The sequence below is a fragment of the Ananas comosus genome, linkage group 14 (genome assembly GCF_001540865.1).
Source record: "Ananas comosus cultivar F153 linkage group 14, ASM154086v1, whole genome shotgun sequence".
Lineage (NCBI taxonomy): Eukaryota > Viridiplantae > Streptophyta > Magnoliopsida > Poales > Bromeliaceae > Ananas > Ananas comosus.
In genome coordinates this window covers 4,857,969-4,881,256 of record NC_033634.1, presented here as the reverse complement: position 1 = coordinate 4,881,256, position 23,288 = coordinate 4,857,969, and the positions used below count along the sequence as shown (strand labels likewise).

The window sequence follows — 23,288 nt, the reverse complement described above, 5'->3', positions numbered from 1 at the left end:
GCCCGTTTCCCATGCATGAAACAAAAATTAAAAAATTCACCATCATCTATATCTATCTGTCTATCTATAATAGGGATGTCAATGGGTATGGATATCCAAAATTTTATCCGAACCCGAACCCGAATGAAACGGATATATCCGATAAATATGGATATGGATTCGGATATGGATATCAAAAATGGAAACCCGACGGATATGGATTCGGATATGAATTTTGATTGTATCCGACCCGAACCCGAACCCGACCCGAACCCGATCCAAACCCGAATTTATTTTGTATTATATATAATATATATATAAAAATTTGATGTTATATTTGAATTTGTATTTTAAAAATTTAGGTTTAATATAATATATTTTGAAATATTGAAAAAAGAAGTAATTGTTTTGGGTTTAAATTTTCGGGTTCGGGTTCGGGTTCGGGTTTCGGATTTTTGGTCGGGTTCGGGTTTGGATATAGATTTTTAAAATCCGTCGGGTTCAGATTCGGGTTCGGGTCTTGGGTTTGGAGTCGGGTTCGGATTCGGATTTTTAAAAATCCGCCCCGAATCCGACCCGTTGACATCTCTAATCTATAATACTATTAAAAGTTTTAAAAATATGTTTCTCAAGTTTAAAGACCAAAATATCACCAGCCTTATAATTTGAGTACCAACTGTGCAAATTACCCAGTATGTACTGGTTCAAACCACCCAATTTAATATGAAATGAATGGTTCAGTTTGCAGGAACTCACCAGAAATTATCCTCACTCATGATTTTTCTTTTTTCTTTTTTTTTTTCCTTAATAACAGTCCAAGTCGAACATTTTGGTTTTCTAAATTTGAGAATCTCTCAGACCAATAGTTCCACTGAAATTTCAATTTGAGAATCCATGCACATTTAGACATTTAAAACACCCGCAAAATCAAACCGTTTAACCCACATAAACTAAAACATCACGAACCATTCAATCGCAACAACCGTAAAATTCGATGTTGAGTACGAGCCCCTTCTATTCAAATTGAGAAACTGAATCTAATCTTTTTCACAACTTCCAAGCTTTTCCTCCCTCAAAATAATCTCTTAATTTTCTCACTAACAATGGTTAGATTACACCCGAAGAGATAGCAAACTTTGCATGATTCAAAAATTGGACATAAAATTTAAGTGCTATAGGAAGTATAATTTATAGCTTGTAGACGGGAGTGATTCCGAGAAGGTGGAAGCATTTCCTCATGACGACCGCAGTAGCTTGGCATAATAGCAACCTGCTGGTCTCTTCAGGTGATCCAACCACCTGCCAAATTCCACAACATGTTAGCTATTATAAATGATGAGAGAGAGAGAGAGTTTTATCTTAAACCCAAATGCATTATCTATAATATGGTTTTTTTTAATTGGATAACGAAGGTTCTTTCAAATGGAATTATTACAGTAGTTTTGCCTTATCATTGTATTCTTAAGCTAAAAATTCAGGATATGGAATCATTTATCAAGTACTCGAGAGTAAGGTCTCGTTTAGTAACACTTATTTCAATTTTTAACTCAAAAACTTTGTGATTGAATGCGATTTTTTTGTGATCTCTACACATAAACGGTTCATTTGGCAATAAAATCCAATGTTTAGTAGTAAACCTTTTTTCACTTATTTGGGTTTTCAGAAAAAATAAGTTTGCAAACAAACCAACAATAACTAGAATAGAGAAGCATAAAAGAGACAAACAAACCTGGCAACTGGTATAAAATCTAGTGAAAATTTCTGATAAGTTGTACAGATATTCACATAGAACATTTGGAAGGAGATTCGTGCAAGCCTCCTCAACAATCTGAAATACAATAACAGGAAAACATGCTAATATTATGATCACAGAACTAGTCAAGATGCTCAAAATCATTGTGCCACAGTAAACCGATGAATGGTGAGTATATGTTTGCTTTGCTAGACAAAATTATCACAAAGATTGAAAAGGTAACGAAATGTATCATAGACGATACAACTCTACATGTCAGACCTCTCTTAAGCATGCAATGATGTGATGCTAATTACCATAAATGATAACATGAGATAACTCTATACATGTCAAATAGGAAAAAGAATAGAAAAAATAAAAATTCTTATTAAATGCTCAATGTGTAAAGAAGATGCATGACATAATTATCAAAACCACAATTGGTGGAGCCAAACGATTAATGTGGAGACAAAAGATTAATCCTGATTAAAATAAATGATGACACACGTATATCTCAAGATATACCTCTGCAAACCGGATAAGATGGAGCCCTAAAACACGTTCATCAGGATGATTAAGAGAAATCGACCCAATCTGCGCAAAAAATAAAAAAGCAGGATTTCAGAAATTCCAAAAATTACAGCATAATTAAGAATAAAAATGCAACGATACCAATAGTTTCTATCAAAGTCAAACAGAAAAAATTACCGTCTTTAGCTCTTCTATGTCTTTATTAGATTTCCTAATAATGGAACATATTCGAGCATGCGCATACAGCAGATAAACAGCAGTGTTTCCCTGTTAAAAAACAAGAATAGCAGTTACTATGAGAGGTCGACACTTCTTACTAGTTACAATGAGTAAAGGATAGATAATAACTGATAAGTAAACTGCTAGACTAGTATACAAAGGTCTTTAGAGAAATTTGCAGCAAGGATAAATAACAGCAGAAACACCATATATACATAAGCAGAAAAAGCAGCAAGCACCAAGCAATGTTCCCTGTAAAAATCTAAGTTTTCATATATGCCCCTTACAATTTTAATATTTTACATATCAAGTTCCACTTATAAAAGTGCTCCTCTCAAGATAAAACTTCTCTGATATTTACCATGTGAAATTGGATCACTAACAACTTAAGATAAAAGTATTTTTGTAAAAAAACGACTTTCGAGGGTGTATATACAAAAATTCAGATGTACGTTCTATTTGTTGTTTGGAAATCCATAAAAAGGAATCATCAAAAACCTAACATTGCGCACTTACTTACAAAATTAACTATATAAAACATATCCCATTTTTCCAAAAACACGGTAGCATAATGGGCATCCAACATGTAGGTTTCAAACAGCGACAGTTAATTATTAAGCATCAAATCTGCAGAATCAATTTCTGTAGGCCATTATAGTAGAGGGTTGCAGAAATAATTAAATACTGGAGAATACAAGATTACCTTATCGTTTAGCATTTGATCAAAACTGAATGTGTAGTTAGTCAATCGATTGTTCTTCAAATCTGCGTATCTGTTTCAAATCAATACAGAAGTGTCAGGGTGTAAACACCAGTATCTGAAAAAAGCATGTATAATATTATTAAAAGACAGCATGTTGGTGGTTTAACATATATGTCCCTCCAACTAGCGTATTCATATCACAACTAAAAGAAAGAGAAATATGGATTCCAAAGAAAGTTTTTGTGTCTATAGACAATCAAAAGAAATTGAACTTTTGTTCAATTTGTATAAAGAACTAGTATATTCATCCCCTGTGATATCATCCATCTATGATATATCCTGTAAAAGATTAATTTTGCTGTACACTCCTCGTAAATGCATTAAATTGGAGAGTCAGCCAATTCATGGCATAAGGGGCATTGGTTTTCTGAGAAAAGTTTTTTTTTTCTTTTTTATGAGGAAGGCACTTTTTGTTAAGTATAAAGCTATTGATGCAAGGAAGAAAGCATTTGTGGGGTATATATGAAAACTCATGTTTTGCAGGGATATATTTGTAAAAACATAATTTTGCAGGGGTACAATGCAAATGTCCTTTAAGATGATTGAAATTCATTATTGCAGTTCGTAAAAAGACAGTCTTGCAATAACCTCACCAACAAAGTTGAAAAATCCTACTAGTGCATTCAAATATCACTTTAAATACATCTGAAAGCTGGAAGAGATCAAATCAACATGGCTATTCTTCAGTAAATTTAAGTAGAAAAAAATATCTCACTTGACTGCACCATAGCCGACTGCCTCAGAAGTTTTCTCAAGCTCTTCATCTGTCCACTCACCAATCTTACCTGATCCAGAAAACAGAATGTTAGTTATAGCATATTTGAAAGAGACTAGAACTTTTCAAGAAACAGAATGTAAGCTACTATGTTGTACAGATACGGATACGGGGATATCGATATGACACGATACGGATAAGGTGATACGGTACTTTTTAAAACTTTCAGGATACGATACGCAGGGTATATTTGTATAAAATATTATTTAAATATACTTAAATATATATTGATTATATGTAAATGATATATTGATAACAAGTAGGATATCTGGATTATATTAAGAAATATATTCTAATATACATTAACTTGTATAATTATCCTACATCTGTTCATATGGAATAATCATCCAATTATTCTCCAATTTGATCAAATGATAACAATAAATATGTAGTCACACAAACTAGATAATTAACCATTCAACATATATGTTTGTTTTATTAGTTCTATTATTAAAACAGTAATAAAAGAAAATATGCTAGCAATTTAATAAAAAAGAAAAAAAAATCATATTCTCTATAGCCTTTGTTGCTTAATACTAGGTTGACAAATTAGATGAAAAAGAGTAAAAGAGCAGTGAAGAACTAAATTATGGCTTAATACTGTGTGGAGATAGAATGAGTAGGAGCGCTTTCTACTATTCAAGAGCAAAAAGATAGAAGAAATGACAAATTAAATAGAGATTGGTGTTTTTCTCACTCGTCCTTCTTTCCAATAGGTTTCGATATTGGCTTTTAAAAATTTTTTAAAATTCCGATCATTTTAGGCCAAAAAAGAATCTGGCCGTATCCCTCCCGTATCCCCCCGTATCCAAGCCGTATCCGATATTTCTTTTATTTTTAAAATGCCGGATACTTCATTCTCGTATCGGACACGTATCGGGCACGTATCGGGCGCGTATCGATATCCGATACGTATCCGATACAGGTACGGCATGAAATTTGAAGTATCCGTGCATCATAGGTAAGTTATAACACACTCTGTAAGAAACTGCACTTTCAGGAGCATACATGAAAATTTTGCAATGGTACATAAGTGGAAAACCTCCATCTAAAAAATTACCTACAAATGAAAAGCTTAGATGAAGAAAACAAAGAACAGATATTAGCAAGCAAGAAACTATAACTTTACCATTTTCATTGAGACGTTGTACGAGTTCAGCTTTACTCCGAGCTTTAGCTTCATCAAGCAACTCTCCCAATCGAACAACTTCTGAGCTTCGAGTTCGGAAGCGCTTTCCATCTGATCCAAGAACAAGCCCAAATCCAACATGACTTGTTTTAGGAAACATCTTTTCCCCAGGGTCTGGGAGCCAACCAGCCATTCTAGCAGCCTGAAATGGAAGCGAGGAAGTTCAAGTCCCACCAAATATAGAATGCATGTCACAGGGATTGGATAGGAAAATTTACACACATATAATCTGGTAAAATCTGAATTTCATATCTACCCCTTGAAAGTGCAGTTTCTTAAAAAAGGAAACACCTTCATCTTAGATTGGGCAACCATCCAATCAGATTTATTTTACAAAAGATTCTCTCGACAGGGGCATTTTGAAAGTACAAGAATATAAATGCAAGAGATTAAGTTGAAGGGAATATATTGAGAGTTTCTAGATGCATACATTAATTAAATGCATAATTTAGCAACAGTACATATGTACGCATTCAGCCAGAAAACTACTTAAAGTCCACCACTAAAATTCACAAGTCGTCATTGTTGGCCACTTATATAACTCGACTGAAATGAAACAGAACAACAAGTTTTCTTGCATAAATATAAAGTACTACAATTGGCTGCACAAAGTACACAATAAATCTTCTTAAGGAGGAAAAATAAAGAAATAAAAAGAAAAGAATATGGAACGTGATACCTACACTGAAAAACATATCAAAATGCTGTTGCTGCCCAACATCTGTCACGTATATTATCCACTCTGCTTTCTCCACATTAAGCCGATACCTTTAGGATGAAAAGGAAGGTGTGAATAATCAAAATCTATACCAATGTAAGACAACTTGTGGCAGAAACGGTTCATGTTAGCAGGGTAAAAAAAGTGCATGCTATATAAAATCTCAATTACATTGTCCTGTAAAAAGTAAATCAAAATGAGGCAAAACTAATTGATCAAGAGGAGCTACAGAAAGAATTTGGTTTGAAATCAAGAAAGCTAACCAAAGAGCAGCTAAGTCAGTTGAGGCGTAATTGTATCCTCCATCTCTCTTCACAACAATCAAAGGGATAGTTTGCCCTTCAATGAATATCACACGAGCACCATCACTTTCCTTAACCAACCCTTTGCTAGTTAACTCCTCTAAAACACTTGGAATATAAGGATTGTAAAAGCTTTCCCCCTGAAAAGATAAAAAAGGGAACAGAGAAAAGATTAGCAATTCAAAGTCGACAAGATTTACAAGTCCATGCTTCTAGACAGACATGGTGTTTGGGAAACAAATATTCCAGAGGTTTTGCAGTCGGAGAAAGTCAAAACAAGCTTTTAGGTCCGAAAATTATAAACTTCATATTGAAACTTTTGCTTCCACTATAGTGGCAATCTGCTGAGGAGATCTTAACAAAAAAGCTGCCATAGATTCTTTGAACAGCTCTAGCCTAAGAGAGCTTCTCCAAAAGCTGGGCCTCATGCTCTGACAGTGATGTTTCAAGAAAAACTAAAAAAGTTTCAACATTTACACTTCTTGAAGAAAAGAAAGCAGTGAAAGATAAATTAGCGAATCCAAGTACCGCATACACCACAGCCTGCATCTTAAATGGTAGTTTAGCCATTAAGTGATGTGCAGTCAGCAAAAACAAGTGGTAAGTGAACAACCATTCATTACCCAAAGTTAGAATGACCTTCATGTTGGAGTGTTGGACATTAAGCTGGCAGTCTTTCTTGAAACAATCTAGTAACTAGTAAGCTAGATTTTAAGAGATCAATAGTAGCATAACTGGTATACTAGCTATACCTTTTCTTCCAAAACAACATTAAGCCGCTGATAGACTTGGTCAAACTCATTCCTGCTGATTTCACAGATTTTTTTCCAGGCATCACGGTATTTAGCTTCTCCTCCCTATAAAAAAACTAAACATGTAAATATAAGAGAAAAGATAAAAAAAAATAAACATGTAAATATAAGAGAAATGATGATTGTCTAAATTAAGTAGAAATTCCACAACTCCAAGAATATGTTGCAACTTGCAATCTCTGCGTCCAAAAATACATTTAATGATGGTATCGGTGATCCTTTTTTTCCTTTTATCCAAATCTGGCCATGCTGCAAAAACAGACCACCTTTTTATTTTGCTGTTTAGATTTACTTTTTTCAATATAACTTTGGTTCGAAATACCATTTCATAAGCCAAAGCACTCCTTAATTCATAAATTCATAATTAAGTTGCAAATATAGAATATAAGATGAAATAAGTGGACTGTATACAGAAAACAAAAGCCAACGGTGTGTAACAATCTGCATCACAAAAGATACATACCTGCAACTTAACTACTGCCTGCTGAGCCCGTTCCATAAAGGCCGGATCATCATCAAATCTTTTTTTAGATGCCTTGTAGAATTCCTGAAGGAGAACATTCATATTAGAACACTATTAAAGACAGGGAGGCCTAGTGAGAAAGAAATAAATAGATTTAAAAAGCCAACACACTAGAAATTACAACCGCAGACATGGCCAAGAATACTAAAATTCTGATGCAAATACTCCTAGCTTGGATTGCCAAATAATTAAAAAGATTTAAAAAATAGACATAATTTCCAATTTTACATTTTTCATGATCAACATAGAGAAGCAATTAGTATCATGCAAAGTGAAAAATGAAAAGCATTATCCAAACTTCAATAATAGCACACACAATAATGTAAAGACATGCATCTTCAAAGCTTCTATGCTGAAGAACATTCGCACAATAATATTCAATGTCAATCTACAGTAAAAGGTCGAATCTTTTCATTCAAGAACTTGAAGCTATAAAAAGGGTATGTATGGGACAGAAAACATAATGGAACAGTCTAAGAACTCAATTTAGTCAGTGAGTATAATTGGAAACCATTAAGCAACATGGACAATTATTATTGTTATTTATCTTATAAACTGTCATATAGCTCAAATTATGTAAATACCCGCATCATTTTACATGTAATGAAGCTGAAGTTCACTATTATGCTAAATTATAAACATTATATTGTGCTCGCCTGAAGATCTCCAATGGCTTGAGTCCCAACATCCTCCCAATTAGGGAACTTCTCAAATAAGTACTCTATCAACATTCCAAACTGCAAAGGAACAGGAAAAAAAAAAAGTTCAAAACCAAATAAGAGATTCTTTGTCACTATTATGTAAATCAACCATAAAATGATTAAAATATGTAAAATTACATATTTTACTATGCCCGGAAAGTAAATTTTACAGATATCTAAACATAAAATACAACAAGCCAAATGCTAACAATGACATATTCTGGAAATGAATACAATTGTCTTATTAACCCACTCAATCCTCAAAAATATGGCTCCGAAAAAAAAAACGATCTTACAATGTCCGCAAGTACAATATATTAATATTCTCCCATATTAACTATCTAAGCACCTCCTTTTTGTCGTAAAGAAAAGAACAAGAGTGTCAACCCAGTATTTGATTAACTGCAAATAACTGATATTAATACCAAAAAATCCATCCTCCGGAAGCTTCAACAATTAATTACATAAATTCTGAACAAGTCTCAAAATTTTATAGAACAATAACGAGTTACAGTAAACAGGAACTTCAACAGACATTACCTTTAGCTAATAAATTAGCAACTGTACACATTACAAGAATAATTGGGTCAAGTAAGAGATGTTATATAATCCACCGGAATAAAATGCACAATTACAAGGAAAACTTCTATTACCCCATATACCTAAAAGAATATCAAAGTTAAACAAAAAAAAAACAATCAATTTTGAAAACAATGACCACTCCAGATGTTTCAGTACAATAGACCAATAATAGAACATCTAAAGACTGTTAGTTTGGCCTGAGTAAAGCTTCTGCAAATCTGCTGTTTGCTTAAGCTGTTAAAAGAAGCCTTAATAGTTTTTCTTTCATGAAAATAATTATAAACAACTTCCTACTCCAGAAAAGCAGAGCTGCAATCATATCTTATGCTTTTGTGGCCTAGAAGCATATTTCAATGTTCTGCCACAATTAAAATTTAATATAGTACTTCCCACACGTCAAACTTCACTACTTCAGCTTCTAGGCTCAAAAATCCAGGCAAAACAAGTATGAAAACAACAGGAACCAAAACAACTGCTAGCGCCGGCCAGCCAGGATTGAAAATTGAAACCTGAAAATAGTTACCTGGGTGCCCCAGTCGCCAACATGATTTCGTCGGAGAACTTCAACATTGGAGAACTCAAACATGCGTGCTAGAGTATCTCCAATTATCGTGGACCTTAAATGGCCGACATGCATTTCCTTTGCAATATTAGGTGACGAAAAATCAATCACAGCCCTCTTGACAGGAAGCGCCGGTGCCCAATTTTTAATGCCATTTATTAACATGTCATGGATTCTCTACAATAACACAGATCAATTAACCAAGGTTAGCATTTCGAATAGTAAGTGCAACTAATATTAAAAAAAAAAAATTACTACCCCTGCAAAATCTGACTTTTCACATACACTCTTCAAATACTGATCTCTTTTGTACCTCTTATGCTTATATACTCTTCAAATACTTAATCTTTTGTACTGCATATGCTGATATACTCCTCAAATACTTAACTTCTTTTGTATTTCATATGCCTTCATAATTCATATAGCCCTCTTTAAAATGAAACTCTATAAATAACATAAAATAAACTTCCCCCATGAATTAAATCTCCCCCCAACTTAAGATAATGGTAATTTTCTTTGAAACTAAAATTTTCAAGGGTATATAAAAAAGTCAGCTTATACAGCAGCATCGAAGTAGATATATTATCTTGTGGGATATATTTATAAAAGTCCCAACAATTAACAAGCAAGATATATGTTTCTTACCTCCGAAACCCATCTGTTGGACAAAATTATATTCACAAATCCAGGTCCTGCAACAGAAGTGGATTCAATGATGTCGGAAGGAGGAAGATTTCTTGCAACGGCCTGGGGGCAATGAAATAATGCAGTGTCAGAATGGAAAGTAATATTTTCACTTTATCAGAAAAAGAAACTAGAAAGAATGAATTTGCAAATATGGAAGAAGATCTCCACAAGACTGTAGATAAACTAGCTACATGCTAAATTTATACAAGCATAAACAAATCAAACCTGCCCTATAGAATTGGGGTTCTTGAAATTTGTGCCCGACCCTTTTATTCTTGACCACAGACTCATGGCATTGTTGCTGCATCAAGATACCTCAACAATTGTCATTACACTTCAACAATTGTCATTACAAAAGGACCAAAAAAAAAATACTATAAATATCAACTTAGTACTAAAGAAGCATTTTTTTTTTAATAATTCATGTCTTAATCAAAAGTAAAAACTTTAATAGATAGATAAGTATTAAATATCATGCAAGACAAGCCAAGACATATACCATTGATAGTCACCAAATTTTACTGAGGCTGCAACAAGTGGCTCTATATCCAACAAATCGGGGAATGTTGCTCGAAGAGATGATTTGACTAATTTTGACAGAAGTTGCTTCACGCTTCCAGTTTTATCTCCCTCCTGCCATATATTGGATCAATTTCAACTATACTGGAATAAAAAATTTAACAGAACCCTCAAGTAACAGGAATACAAAGCCATCTAGATGCCGTCCACATGAAAAAATTAAGAGGAACACATAGCAGAAGAATGAAATCAAGGCAAAATTTAAAAAATAATGAAAAGAACGTAGGAAAGATCAACTATTTATATGATCTTGGAAGCAAGTTCCAGATTACCAAACATCTAACAGCACTTCAGAAGAAAGAAGAATTCATGAAAAAGCATAAAAATTCAAAACCAAAATAAAATGGAGAGGAATGATAGAAGGTTGGTGGTTGATCCAACTACTGACTTGACCAAAAATGTGTATGACAATAAGGTAAATTCCGCTTGACCAAAAATGCGTATGAAGATAAGGTAAATTCCGTAATCAAAGGCAATAAATTCACCAATGGAGATAAACAAAAAAGACTGTCATACAGAAGTCCTCGGAAAGGGAAATACACAACAAAAAAGGAAAAGATGTCTTTCATAATAGAACCTACTGAAGAAGGTGATTTTTTTTTTAACTTTAATGTAAGTAGACAAGCTAGTTAGGCTCAGTCTGTGACTAGAAAACATTTAATTCCATTTTGGAGGCCAAAAATGACTGACCAGCGCAACCATATAAATATTGTTCATGGGTATCATTCATAGCATAACTCGAGAATCATAACAAATTAGCCAAGTTCACAGAGTTTGTTAGTGTCCAGTTTGAAATTTCAGTAACACATATCTATATCTTATACACTACATTGAAAAAACAAATTGTTAGGCTGAAGATTTGGTAAATAAAAGCTACCAACAGCATTTAGAGCAATAACTAGCAGAAAGATAATAAGAATAAGCTGCTAACTCACAGTATTTGGTGCTTCCTCTAGTGGAGGAGCTGATGTCGAAGCTACCTCATCTCCCATGGCGCGAAGGCTTGGATTCTTTGTAATCGAAACTAATCTTCTTGAAATTGCTCCAAGGTGACCTGTCTAGGTTCATTGCAGCCAAACAAGACTACTACAATTATTTCCAAGCATACAAATTTTCCAGGACTGCAATTTTGCCCCATAATAAAATCTTACAAAAACAGTGCATGCAAGGAAACTCATGATAAACTTGAGAACGCCATTTTCGCAAAAAAAGCAGCACACTCAAACACAAGGCCATCGAGTTTCTCAGAAGAAGGAGGGGGGGGGGAGGAAATAAAGAAAAGAAAATCTCAAAGTGCTCTAAAAGATACTACCAATTTACTCAGTGAGAACAATCGACAAACACGTGGTGGATACAACCCCACGAATTGAATCAAGTTCCAACTTTTCCCATCCGATTCCACGAAAAATTGAGTTGACACACGAAAAAACCCTAAAATCCTCCCCTTCTATACCCTCCCAATCAATCCAATGAATCACCAACCATCTAACCGAGCCACAATATGAAAATCTAATCAACAGAAGCATCCAAATCACCTACTCCAAAACCAACTCCCTCGAAGCAACACAAACGCGCATATGTAGGGCTCTGTAATCTCTCCAGACAACGAACCAAGTAAGGAGAGGGGAAGGGAGGAGGCGTCACCGGAGGCTCACCGGAGGCGGCTGCGGAGTCGAAGGGGCGGCAGCGGAGGCGGCGGCGGCCGAGGAGGACGAAGGCGGCGGGGAAGGGGAAGGAGAGGGAGTAGGAGGAAGGGAGGAGGGAGAGAGGGGAGGGAGATGCTACTACCACTACCATTTTAAGGGCTCCGATGGGTGCCCTTATTTAGGGTTTTCTCGCTCTCCCCACTCTCCGCGTAGGGCGTGTGCGCCCCGAGTGTGCGAGAAGAGATTATTGCCTGAACCGTGCGCACCACGTCAGCCGTGCACCCTGTCCTTTTCGGAATTTTTTTTTTATTTTCCAAATTAAATCTCCACCACTTAAATTTTGATTTTATTTTTTCTTTTGATGAACAATTGGATTAGAATTATGAGAGTAGACGAAATGATAAGGACTACTCATCTAACAGTTGATTCTATTATTTTTTTAACAATTGATTCTTCTATTTTAAGTATTATCTTTATTCGTTAAATATTGAAAGTCTTTTATTTCAATTTGGACAAATGGGTAAGAATTACGGAGTGAGTGGAGAGAGATGAGCTTTCAATATCACGGTAAGAATTTGATAAAATTATTCTTCCTAGTTACGACGGTGTGACGGGATAAACAGTGCCTTTACATTTGATTTAAGATGTGTTTAATTGGTCGTAAAGTATATCAAAATTTATTTTTTTGATTTAAAAAATTAATATTCGTGCCTTTGATTAGTTGTAAATTTTTTTTTGAAAAACTAATTTTATAAATTTAAGGAATTTCATTTTCCGCCGATTTTTTATAAAAAACAAAAACTTAAATTGCGTAAAATTTTTTTCATTCATTTTCTTTATAAAACAAAACAAATATAATTTCTTTTATTCAACCATAAAAATTTTAATGAAAAAACTTTTTTTTTCAAACCAAACATTACAAAACATTAAAAAAAAATCATTTAAAAAAATTTCATTTTCATGCACACCTATTGTTCATGATTTTCCGTGCACCCCGCCCCCCACCACCCCCCTAAGCAATGTAAGAAAAATACATAAGCCACGCCAATAAACAGATCATCTCGCATTCTCTCCATTCTGGTTTGATAAATAATATTGGCCACGACCACCGCAAAGATATTTTGTGGTGCTTGTATAAATTTAAACAAGTTGATCTTACATAAAATTTAAAGAAGTTGATCTGATGCTACATCAAACACACATGTATAATCCATGCCCTACTCTGCTGTGTGCTACATTCTTTCATCTGCTCCCTTGGAGACAACACGGTTGAAACTAGTTTTGTATACCGGATATAACGATTTCTCTAACAAGAATAAGGCATGAATTATCCAGTTAAGATTAAAGACGGCTTCGTGTTGATTTTCCCAGCATTGCAGGTTTGAAGCTTGCGATCCCAGTGATCTCTCTCGCCGTCACCAGGCTGTTGATGTCGTAGGTGCCCTCGTATGAATAGATTGGCTCGAGATCACAGAATGCCTGCGGTGACCAAGAATAAAACAAGTTAATTATTATTATGATTAAATTTTGGCCAAAATATTTATTACTAAATCAACTTACATTTTACAAAAGTGCTGTAGTAACTAAAAACTTAAATGTACTTCGAATCAAGGGTGTCTACATATACACCCCAGAACGAGTACCCATATTATGCCATAAATATCACTGCAAAATCTGAATTTTTCATACATGCCCTTTTTTAAAATTATCTACATATATGCCTTTCTAAAACTAAATTTCTTACAAATAGACCCTTGCACTATTAAAAAACTACCCTCTGAAACCAGGCCGCCAATGTATTCAACAACTCCCCAACTTAAGCAAAGGTATTTTTAGATAAACTGTACTTCAAGGGGTACATATTGGCAATGAAGATTCTACTCGGATGCATATGTGAATAGATTACTTTTGCAAAAGGCATGAAGATGTAGAAGGCACTCGAGATTTCTTGTTTTAGCTAAAGAGTCTTAATGCGGACTTAAATTCCTTGAATAGGTAAAGCAATTTAAAATAAGCAAATAATAGACAAAAGAAAAAGCAATTGAAAGAGAGTGATCGACGTCCAAGGAGAAAATTTCAACCTTCGCAACTAGAAAATCGGCCAAAATTCCATTGCCGCCTAGCAATTCTCGGCCGAGCGAAACTGTCTCTCTCGCCTTCAACGAAGTCCATGCCTGTGAATAAGATTACTTAGTCACATTTAAGGGGAAAAAACAGCTTAACAATAATCATCAGAGACTATTGAAAGCAAATTATTAGGAATTATTTTCCCAAAAATAGTATACCAACCTTCCCCAAGCTAGCGTGACCTGGAGTCATTTTCCCAGATTCATACAACTTGCAAAGGCGCCAGCCAACAAGAAGCATAGCTTGAATGTTGCCAAGCATCCGAACAAGCTTTTCTTGGTTAAGCTGAAATGCTGCTAATGGAGCTCCAAATTGCTTCCTCTCTTTTAGATACCTATTTCAGTTTTCATCATACTATTGAAATAAAATAGGTGAAAATGATAGAATGGTCTTGGGGCTTTCACATGTATATATCCATGCAACATATTAAGTTTTTGCAGGGCATAAATGAATATTCAGATTTCACTAGGATATTTAAGTACATATGTAAATACATAATTTGAAGGCTGCACACTCTAAATATTTTTCAAATACTTTGATACCTGTGACATATGTCAAACACTCCCATCGATATGCCAATAGGTTGCCATGTAACCATTACACGTGAAACAGCAAGAACCTGTTGCAACCAATGAAAATTTTCTTTAGTGATCCCGAGTGAGAGAAATCCTGATCAAATTGTATTGAAGGAAATAGTAATGGAAAAATATAAATAGAGAAAGAAAAGGATGAGAATGTTAAAACATAGAGAAGCGCACAAAATAGATCATACCATCATAGCAGTAATTATGCCACGGGCAGAATCATTTTTCAGAATCATTTTAAGCAAGGACATGATAATTCTAATTGCCTAACTTCACCTTCGTGATTTAATCCTTGGTTTACATTAAGAAGTCCATAGTCCAAGTCCATAATCCAAGCAGACAAATCGTTCAGTCCAATTAAAATGAGAAATTAAAATCTGATTTCGTGTAAAGATGGCTATAATCAGCTTGGTCATTTGGCATTCTGATAAACTGAATATAGATTTAAAAACAAGCAATTTTTTTCATTCCAGTACTATGTCAATATACTCGATGAAACGGGTTTGATAGGTCAAAAGGGCATTTTAGTTAACCCAAACTGGCTTTGACATATTCCGATTTGACAAAATATTAGTTATATACAGAAAATAGTTGCTGCATTAATATAAAATAAAAAAAAAAAAGAATTTTTGACGACTAGAATTCCCAGTATCAAATTGATTAATCCCAATATAAAAGGAGCCCATAAAAGTGAGATTTTAATACAGGGGAAAAGTGTATAACTATGGACTCATTAAAATTTACAAAACAATCTTCAAACTGCTATTTTGAAACACAGGCTTCACACAGGTTTCAACAATAACTTGCATTGAACACAAACTGCATAACTTTTCATCATTTAGCAAAGTCTCTCCATAACTACTGGTTTGCTGTATCAAAAAAGTAAGTCATAGGAGAAATTAATTAAATTCTGATGCAGGTTGTAGATTAAGCCTTGTTCCCATTTATTTTCTAAGGGCTCGTTCTTGGACAATGTTCGTTGTCTCGCCTCACTTTTATCCTGCTGAATTAAAGGACCAAGGGCTCTAATACTAATAATTGGACTAAGCATTTGGGCTGGTGGGTTTGGTTTAATAAGTTATTAGCGCTAGTGGACTAAGTTGTTACATATCCAGTGATGGATATTCTTTTCCACAGGCTGATAACATGGAACTTTCTCCCTAGCCCTTCCTAATGGTGCATGAGCTGCTATATTTTGTGCCACAGGAGCTGAAAGACTGATACCATCTTAATCGGCTGGTTTCCAAATTGTCCTGCTTTCTACATTCTTTTTTTGGCTGCTACGCAGCATTGTTTTGCCTTGATTCTCCTCCTCTTGTTCCTCAATGGTTTTTTCCTACTGAAAACGGAAAATACTAGTGCATCAAGAAGGAAATCTGGATGACAAAATTTCTTTTCCTTGCTATATTATTCATCAAGAAGGAATTTTTTAGGTCTTGTTTGGCACCACTGCCATCTTTTTGTTTATTTAAGATACTAATTTTATATAATTTGACATACCAGCTAAAAGGATTTCTTCCTTTTGTCATTATTGGTTAGCTTGTGATACGCTTCGGTAAAGTGATGGATGACAACTTGTTCAAAAATTTTGGAAGTAAAAAAAAATTGCTTCCAAGTTTTTTATTTTTTGTTGCCAAACAAACACCTTAGATGTAAGAATTACAGGCAATCTATCATCACCTCCTACACTATTTTATGTAGAAATTGTATTTTAAAAAACAAAAAAATGGCAACAATACCAAGTGAGGCCTAATTTCTTGTTACACTAAAATGTCCATTCGCTAAGTCAAGAATGTCCCTCTGGGTCATAAAGTTAAGAGAATTCGAAAATCTAAATTTATAGAACAACAAAACTAACATACCTATAATAAGCAGCTGGTTCTCGATTCTCATCCAAGGATTTAAATGCCATGGCGCAAGGTCGTGTTGAGAACTTGCTGGCATGGTATGGCACAATGCATGTCGTGCCATGCCGATGTGTGCCGGTCACAAAAACGCATGTGTGCCGACACACTATAGCATGAAATATTTATTTTCCCATGAGCACAATATTCTAATTGCTTGCTGTATATCTCATCAAATCTTTTACACTTTATTAAGACAATAACTAATTTCAACAAAAAGATAATGTTGAGTCATGCAATGTAGCACGAGGATCATATCGTGCCAATATTCTCTTGGCACAGTATGATACGGTAGGCACGGCCCATGCCTATGGGCAATAAAAACCTTGTTCTCATCATATTGAAGAAATTCACAATACCTTGCTTGTATCCTGAAACGATTTGATGCCAGGTAACATATCTTCATCAGGGACAAATACTCTATTAAAAAGAATATCACCATTCTGAACCATCCTAAGACCAATTTTGTTCTCTATTTTAGTGGCTTCTAATCCTGCACTGCCGTTCTTCACAATAAATCTGTAAAGAAACAAAACTGATTTTATTACAAGGCATTGTGTTTGCTCTATTCTAGATTTATTGTACTTTTTGGCCTGGCTTTTTGAATAGCTTCTCTATTCCAAAAAGCAATAGCTATGTGATTGGCCAGCAAATGGACTGGAGCTTTTGTGGTTGGAAGCTGAAATATGATTCTGAACCCCAAAGGCAGAACAACCAATTTGACATTTCTGCTTGTGCTACAAAGGAAAGCTGTTTGAGGGGGTACCAACGAAAAGGTGTAAGCACTTTTTCGAAAACTCGCATGCTTTTTTAAAGAAGCTCCAACCAGGGTAGAAAATGTAAGAACAAGCTCTCAGGATCAGAAATTAAGAGGATTTACCCATTAATTTGGTTCGTATTTGTATTCCGAGCAAAAACAACAAGAATATCTGCAAATGTACTGTTACCTATCCATCGCTTTTGGCCATCTATAAGCCAACCTCCTGAGACCTGTTCTATCAGAAGAATAAACATAAATTTGTTAGCAGGAAGTTCTAGAATTTTGACATAAAACAAAAAAGAGCAATTAGCAAGCCATGTATTAAGTATCAATGATTTTACAATATAAGTGGCTTTAATTACCACTCAATCTAAATACTTGAGAATCATACCTTAGTTGCTGTGGTTCTCAAAGAACTCGCATCACTTCCGTAATCTGGCTCAGTCAAAGCCTGCAGCATGTAATTCATTGATAAACTCATATTGCATCTCACTGAACATATGAAATTATGGTGTTAACATATACACACCCACTTCAAATTGAATTATCTCATCGATGACCTTTAATAACTTAGTGTTGTTGCATAGATACCCCAAGTACCGTGATATTTACAGAACTGCCACTCTCTAACAATTTTTCTATAATACAAAACCGACTTCCCCAGCAATTAGCGACTCCCCCATAAGATGAAGGGTATTTTTAAAAAAATTGCACTTTCGAAGGGTATGAATGAAAATTAGGATTTTACAAGTGTACATATGTAAATAAACAATTTTGCAGGGATATATATTCAAAAGCCCCTATCAACTTCATGAATAAACTTACCCAGCAAGCAACAGTTTGAAGTTTGGCCAATGAAGGTAAGTATTTCTGCTTTTGTTCTTCCGATCCACATAGTGCTGCTCTCGTTGAAACAGATCAAAACATAAAAAAGAAAAATCAGCGGTTAAAAATCTGCAAATTAACATTCTTACAGGACTAGATCGACAGGTTAGATTTACTTAAAGCCAACTTAGAAATGCTTACCAATTGTAAGCATTGCCAAAGAAGAATGCACCAAAATAAAAGTGGAGCAGCTAGCATCAACCCGAGCCATTTCAGCCAGGGCAACAGCACTTCCAGTAATGGAAAGCCCTGGACAGCCATAACCCTAGAAAAAGATGTCCAAAATATCTTTGAGCACACTAGAAGAAGAGTATTCTACACATATCTTAGAATGTACCACAAAATATTTGTTGATGAATCAACATCGTATGCATGACAAATAGTAATTCTTTAGCTTTAAAACTTGATGTCCATGTTGAATGTCATGCCTAAAAAATGAATAACTTTACAAATCACAAATGGCCATGCGCAGCATTGACTTGTCAAGTACATTCTAGGGTACATTCTTGGTAGTATTGCTACTAGTAGAACTTAGCCAAGGATAAACTGATACGTACCTTAACAGTTCCTCCAGCAATTCCAAGTTCAGCAAGTTTGGGAATAACATGAAAAGGAAATTCAGCCTTCTCCCAGTACTGCAAAAAGAAAGCTGTAGTCATATCTATGGAAGAATTAACACCAGAAAAGATGCATCAAAATAGAAAGCATCAATAATGGGACAAAAACTGTATGAAAAATATAGTAAAAACATAGTCCTTACCTGAATTCTATCATATAATTGTTGAAATAGCTGCCTGATATTTAGAAATTTTAATTTTACTATCTAACCTTTCAGCACTTTAAATTTCAGAAAATCCCGTCAAGTTTTGACAGAGTCTATCAAAACAGTTTTATAGAATATTCCAGTTAACAAAATATTCTGTCAAAGCATGTACAAGTACACTAAGTTCTGGGAAAGGTACTTAAACCAGGTGTACAAAAAAAATCAGGAACTAAAATCACAATCTTTAATGTTGAGGCACCTATATTAAAATGTGCAATAATTGAGGTAAGTTACATAGGTTTTTACCAAAAAATACTAATACGGCAACTAATAAGCCCAAGTACAAGATATTAGATCTACTCTGTATTTTCCCAGTAGTCAAACTCCCATAACGTTTAATGAAGCAAGAAGCGAAAGCTAAAGAGATAAAATGCAACACTATTGAAAATATTGTTTTTGAATTTAATACATGGTAAAATTATAAGCCCGTAGTAGCTTCTCTCAATAACATGACATGCAATTCTAACCTATAGAAATAGTTTTCACTATGTCTAAACCTAACCGTGTTTTCAAGGACATGCTTAGGCATTTTAAATCATCAATGAAGTTATATTTAGGTTGGGCAAGTTGAAATATACTGTCAAAAGGAGACAGCTCAACAAATTACAGAACAAATGATTTGACCAATACTCCTTGATTTCAATGGACTAAGAATCTCATATGATGTCAAGCTAAGTTGATTCAGTTAAACATAAATCAAATTGATGCATTTAGACAAAAACCAGTGAAACTTGACCAGCTTACCCGTCCATACAAAGGACCAATTACCGTTAACAACCTGCATTTATTTTACCTTCTACAGTCCCAATTTCGCAAGTTTACTACAATCCCACTTGTAGAGCACCACCAATCACAACATTTTGTCAGACCAAACAGTAGCTATAGCAACTTAAAATATGCAAGATTTAATATGGGTTATAGACATACAGAGAAAAATAGAAATGCACCTACATAAGAATTGCATTGGAAAAAAAAAAAAAACATTACACAAGAAGTTCCATGTTGGCATCTGCAACTTAGTGAATTACAGATTAGTTTACTTCCTACACAGCTTAGAAGTTCTAGAAAAATGGACAGGGAAGTAGAGACATACCCCTGTCATTATGGGAGCAACTTCTTTCTCCATAAACGCTTGAACTTTTTTCCGTAAGGCCTTTTCTTCATCATTCAACAGATCATCAAATTGATAATAGTCTGAAACTGTGAGTTCAACAGATTAAGTGTCAGTAAAGAAAGACTTGCTCGAGAGCTTTGGGCCTCACAATAACATTTCTACTTCCCGCCAAAGCAAAAGCTCCATATTTCTCTGTCCGCCAAGCAACACGACCCCTAAACCCTAAACTTCATAGTTTGGCAAATAGTCCCTTGAACTTTTAATTTTGGCAACACGACCCCCTAAACTTCATCAAATAGTTCAATAGGGGCCCTTCTTCTCAAGCAAAGATAACAATTAAGTAGCCGGTCCTAACAAATGCCTTTCATATGATCTTCTGAAGCTTTCAATTAAATAGAACAAAGCCTATTTTTTTCTACTGTAATGCTTGAACAAAAGGAGTAGAAGTTGAAAAGGGAGCTGCCCTCTTCTTCAATTACGATTCTTTAGTTCCATCCCTGAGAAAAGTAGTAGTTTTTTCTTTTTTTCTTTCCTGTATTTTGAAGCTTTACAAAATTCTCTGAGAGACATGCCACTGCGACGGTTGTTCAATCAGTAACTTCACTTAACGGAAAGGACTGATCAAACTATTAAGTTTAGGGGGTCTAGTAGCCAAATTTTAAAGTTTGGGAGTTCATTTGACAAAGCTCTAAAGTTCGAGGCGCGTTTTGACATTTTTCCCCGTACATCTACATATATATATATATATATATATGTGTGTGTGTGTGTGTGTGTGTGTGTGTGTAGAGTTGTGCTGGTATGCTTATGGAAGCACAGAGGCCTCCGTGCTTCCAAGTTGTTTTCGATGTTCGGACTTTCGAATCGACGATCGGTTCCGTTAGAGTTGATCTAGAGTATTTGAAGTACCTAGAAAATAAATTTTATGATTTTTCGATATCATTTACCTAGTGATCAAAGGGGCTCAAAATTAATAATTTTAATGGCCGAGGTGAGCTGGTTGCAAGTTTAACGGTGTAGAAATATTCAAATCATGTAAAATTTTGATAGAAAATTCTTTATACTATATAAAATAAGATCAATATATTTGATCTAAATTTTTAATGTCATATCATCACATTTTGTGAGATTTTTATTTTCAGCCGTTGATTTTGAGCCCCTTCGATCACTAGGCAAATGATATTGAAAAATCGCAAAATTTATTTTCTAGGTTCTTCAAATACTCTAGATCAACTCTAACGGAGCCGATCGTCGATTCGAAAGTCCGAATATCGAAAACAACTTGGAAGCACGGAGGCCTCCGTGCTTCCATAAGTATACTAGCCGCACTCTATATATGTATATATACACATATAAAAATTATCAGTAAAATTTTAAATATCGAACCTGAAGGGGGAAAGATCGAAGCAGGTGTTGCCTGAGGAAAAGCAGCGGAGATATCCAGCGGCGGCAATCCGATACCTGCAGAAGCATTAAACACGCAATAAAAGGGGAATTAAAGCACTTCCTATTCCAATTCCGATATCAAACAAATCAAAAGCTCATCTCAATTTCATCAAAAAATTGGTTCTACCACCGATCCGAGATGAAATCAACGCATTCGAATCGAATCGAATCGGAGAGCAAGCAGAAGGAGATGGAAACGGGACGCTCACCTCGATTCGAAGAGTCGGTCGCCATGGCAAGGGATCGGAGAAATGGATCGATCGGGGAGAAACAAGAGGATCGCGGCTTCTAGGATTAGGTTTTCGTGAGAGGAGAAGGATAGTGAGGAAGATATGGGGAAAAAGAAGGCTTTAAGGGCTCGAAAGGAGGAGGAGGAGGAGGAGGAGGAGGACGACGACGACGACGAGGACGAAGCGGAGTGGGCGATGACGTCACGGCACGGATTACGATTCTTTTGTCGTGTTTGAGAAGAATCAACCCTTGTGCGTTGGATTAGAGGGGGCCCACTGTTGATATATGTCTATTGTGTTGTATATATATATATATATATATAGAGTTGATCCAGGATACTTTTACAAATATCATTCCCATGTTGCTATCACCTTTTTAGCCATTGGATCTACTTTTTGATTACAAATAGCTCTTGGATCAAACACTATTCCACCTACCACCACCTACCCCCATCATCTTAATCTCACATCTCTCCATCCAAATACTAAAAACACACAAGTATCACTTGGGTGATACTTGTAAAAGTATTCTAGCCATACTCTCTCTCTCTATATATATATATATATATTTAAAATTTAAAATTTAATTTTAAATTGAAATTTAAATTTACATCGAATATCTCCTTATTTCGATGGATTGTGGGCGGGAGGGAGCGGGCGCGAGCCGGCGCGGTACGGATTTTTTTTTTGCCCTTTTTCTTGTGGGACCAACAATCTTTTTTCTTCTTTTTTTCCTTTTCTAACTTTTTTTATTAAAATTAAAATTTATTAGTTGATATTTTACAAATGGTAATCTTATATTACTAACTTTACAGTTTAGGTGATGTTGATGAAGACTGTGAAGACAAATATTGAACCTCTCATAACAGCTATTATTTTTTTTTTAAAGTATAGTTGAATGTATAAATTAATGTACTACTTATGTCTTTTATTTACTATATAATTTAAAATATTTTAGAATTTATATAAATTTTTTGCCGCGTAGCGCGGGCCTTCACTAGTAAAAAAGAAACCACAGAAAATACATTAAACGGTGTGAAAAAGGTTAGGAAAAAACAAAAGCAAAGAAAAATGAACAAATAGATAAGAATACAATTCAAGGGTAGGAAATGAACAAA

At 34.8% G+C, this 23,288-nt stretch overlaps 2 protein-coding genes across 6 annotated transcripts; both read right to left on the bottom strand.

The window, feature by feature from the left end:
- LOC109720430 (arginine--tRNA ligase, cytoplasmic-like) lies at positions 904-12,502 on the bottom strand. 5 transcript variants are annotated; one of them, XM_020247534.1, is made up of 18 exons: positions 12,299-12,494; positions 11,590-11,712; positions 10,575-10,708; positions 10,301-10,376; positions 10,034-10,135; positions 9,350-9,565; positions 8,200-8,280; positions 7,484-7,567; positions 6,961-7,065; positions 6,170-6,348; positions 5,872-5,956; positions 5,129-5,330; positions 3,940-4,009; positions 3,165-3,234; positions 2,420-2,509; positions 2,237-2,305; positions 1,709-1,807; positions 904-1,278 (listed from the first exon to the last, which is right to left on the bottom strand). In XM_020247534.1, the coding sequence occupies exons 1-18, from the start codon at positions 12,449-12,451 to the stop codon at positions 1,168-1,170; spliced, it is 2,049 nt and encodes a 682-aa protein (XP_020103123.1). In that variant the 5' UTR covers positions 12,452-12,494; the 3' UTR covers positions 904-1,167. The 5 variants fall into 5 exon arrangements, 4 of the variants coding, with proteins under 4 accessions (XP_020103123.1, XP_020103124.1, XP_020103127.1 ...); XM_020247535.1 differs by having other exon boundaries at positions 11,590-11,708; positions 12,310-12,494; XM_020247538.1 differs by having other exon boundaries at positions 11,590-11,708; positions 12,299-12,424.
- Positions 13,349-22,424, bottom strand: LOC109720408 (acyl-coenzyme A oxidase 4, peroxisomal). The gene is made up of 13 exons (XM_020247499.1): positions 22,150-22,424; positions 21,881-21,955; positions 20,477-20,583; positions 19,118-19,195; positions 18,702-18,825; positions 18,501-18,574; positions 18,067-18,126; positions 17,796-17,905; positions 17,275-17,434; positions 14,970-15,046; positions 14,590-14,761; positions 14,382-14,474; positions 13,349-13,779 (listed from the first exon to the last, which is right to left on the bottom strand). The coding sequence occupies exons 1-13, from the start codon at positions 22,172-22,174 to the stop codon at positions 13,642-13,644; spliced, it is 1,293 nt and encodes a 430-aa protein (XP_020103088.1). The 5' UTR covers positions 22,175-22,424; the 3' UTR covers positions 13,349-13,641.

Bases quoted from the DNA above. Each gene is read 5' to 3' on its own strand.
- LOC109720430 (XM_020247534.1), bottom strand. From the start codon at position 12,451: ATGGTAGTGGTAGTAGCATCTCCCTCCCCTCTCTCCCTCCTCCCTTCC. The intron at 10,377-10,574 runs GTATATGTCTTG...ATCTTGATGCAG, and splicing joins AAATTTGGTGACTATCAATG to CAACAATGCCATGAGTCTGT. The intron at 7,066-7,483 runs GTATGTATCTTT...GTTTTTTTATAG, and splicing joins AGGCAGTAGTTAAGTTGCAG to GGAGGAGAAGCTAAATACCG.
- LOC109720408 (XM_020247499.1), bottom strand. From the start codon at position 22,174: ATGGCGACCGACTCTTCGAATCGAG. The intron at 19,196-20,476 runs GTATGTCTCTAC...TTCTTTTTGCAG, and splicing joins TTGCTCCCATAATGACAGGG to TACTGGGAGAAGGCTGAATT. The intron at 17,435-17,795 runs GTAAATCCTCTT...GTTTCTTTACAG, and splicing joins AATACGAACCAAATTAATGG to ATTTATTGTGAAGAACGGCA.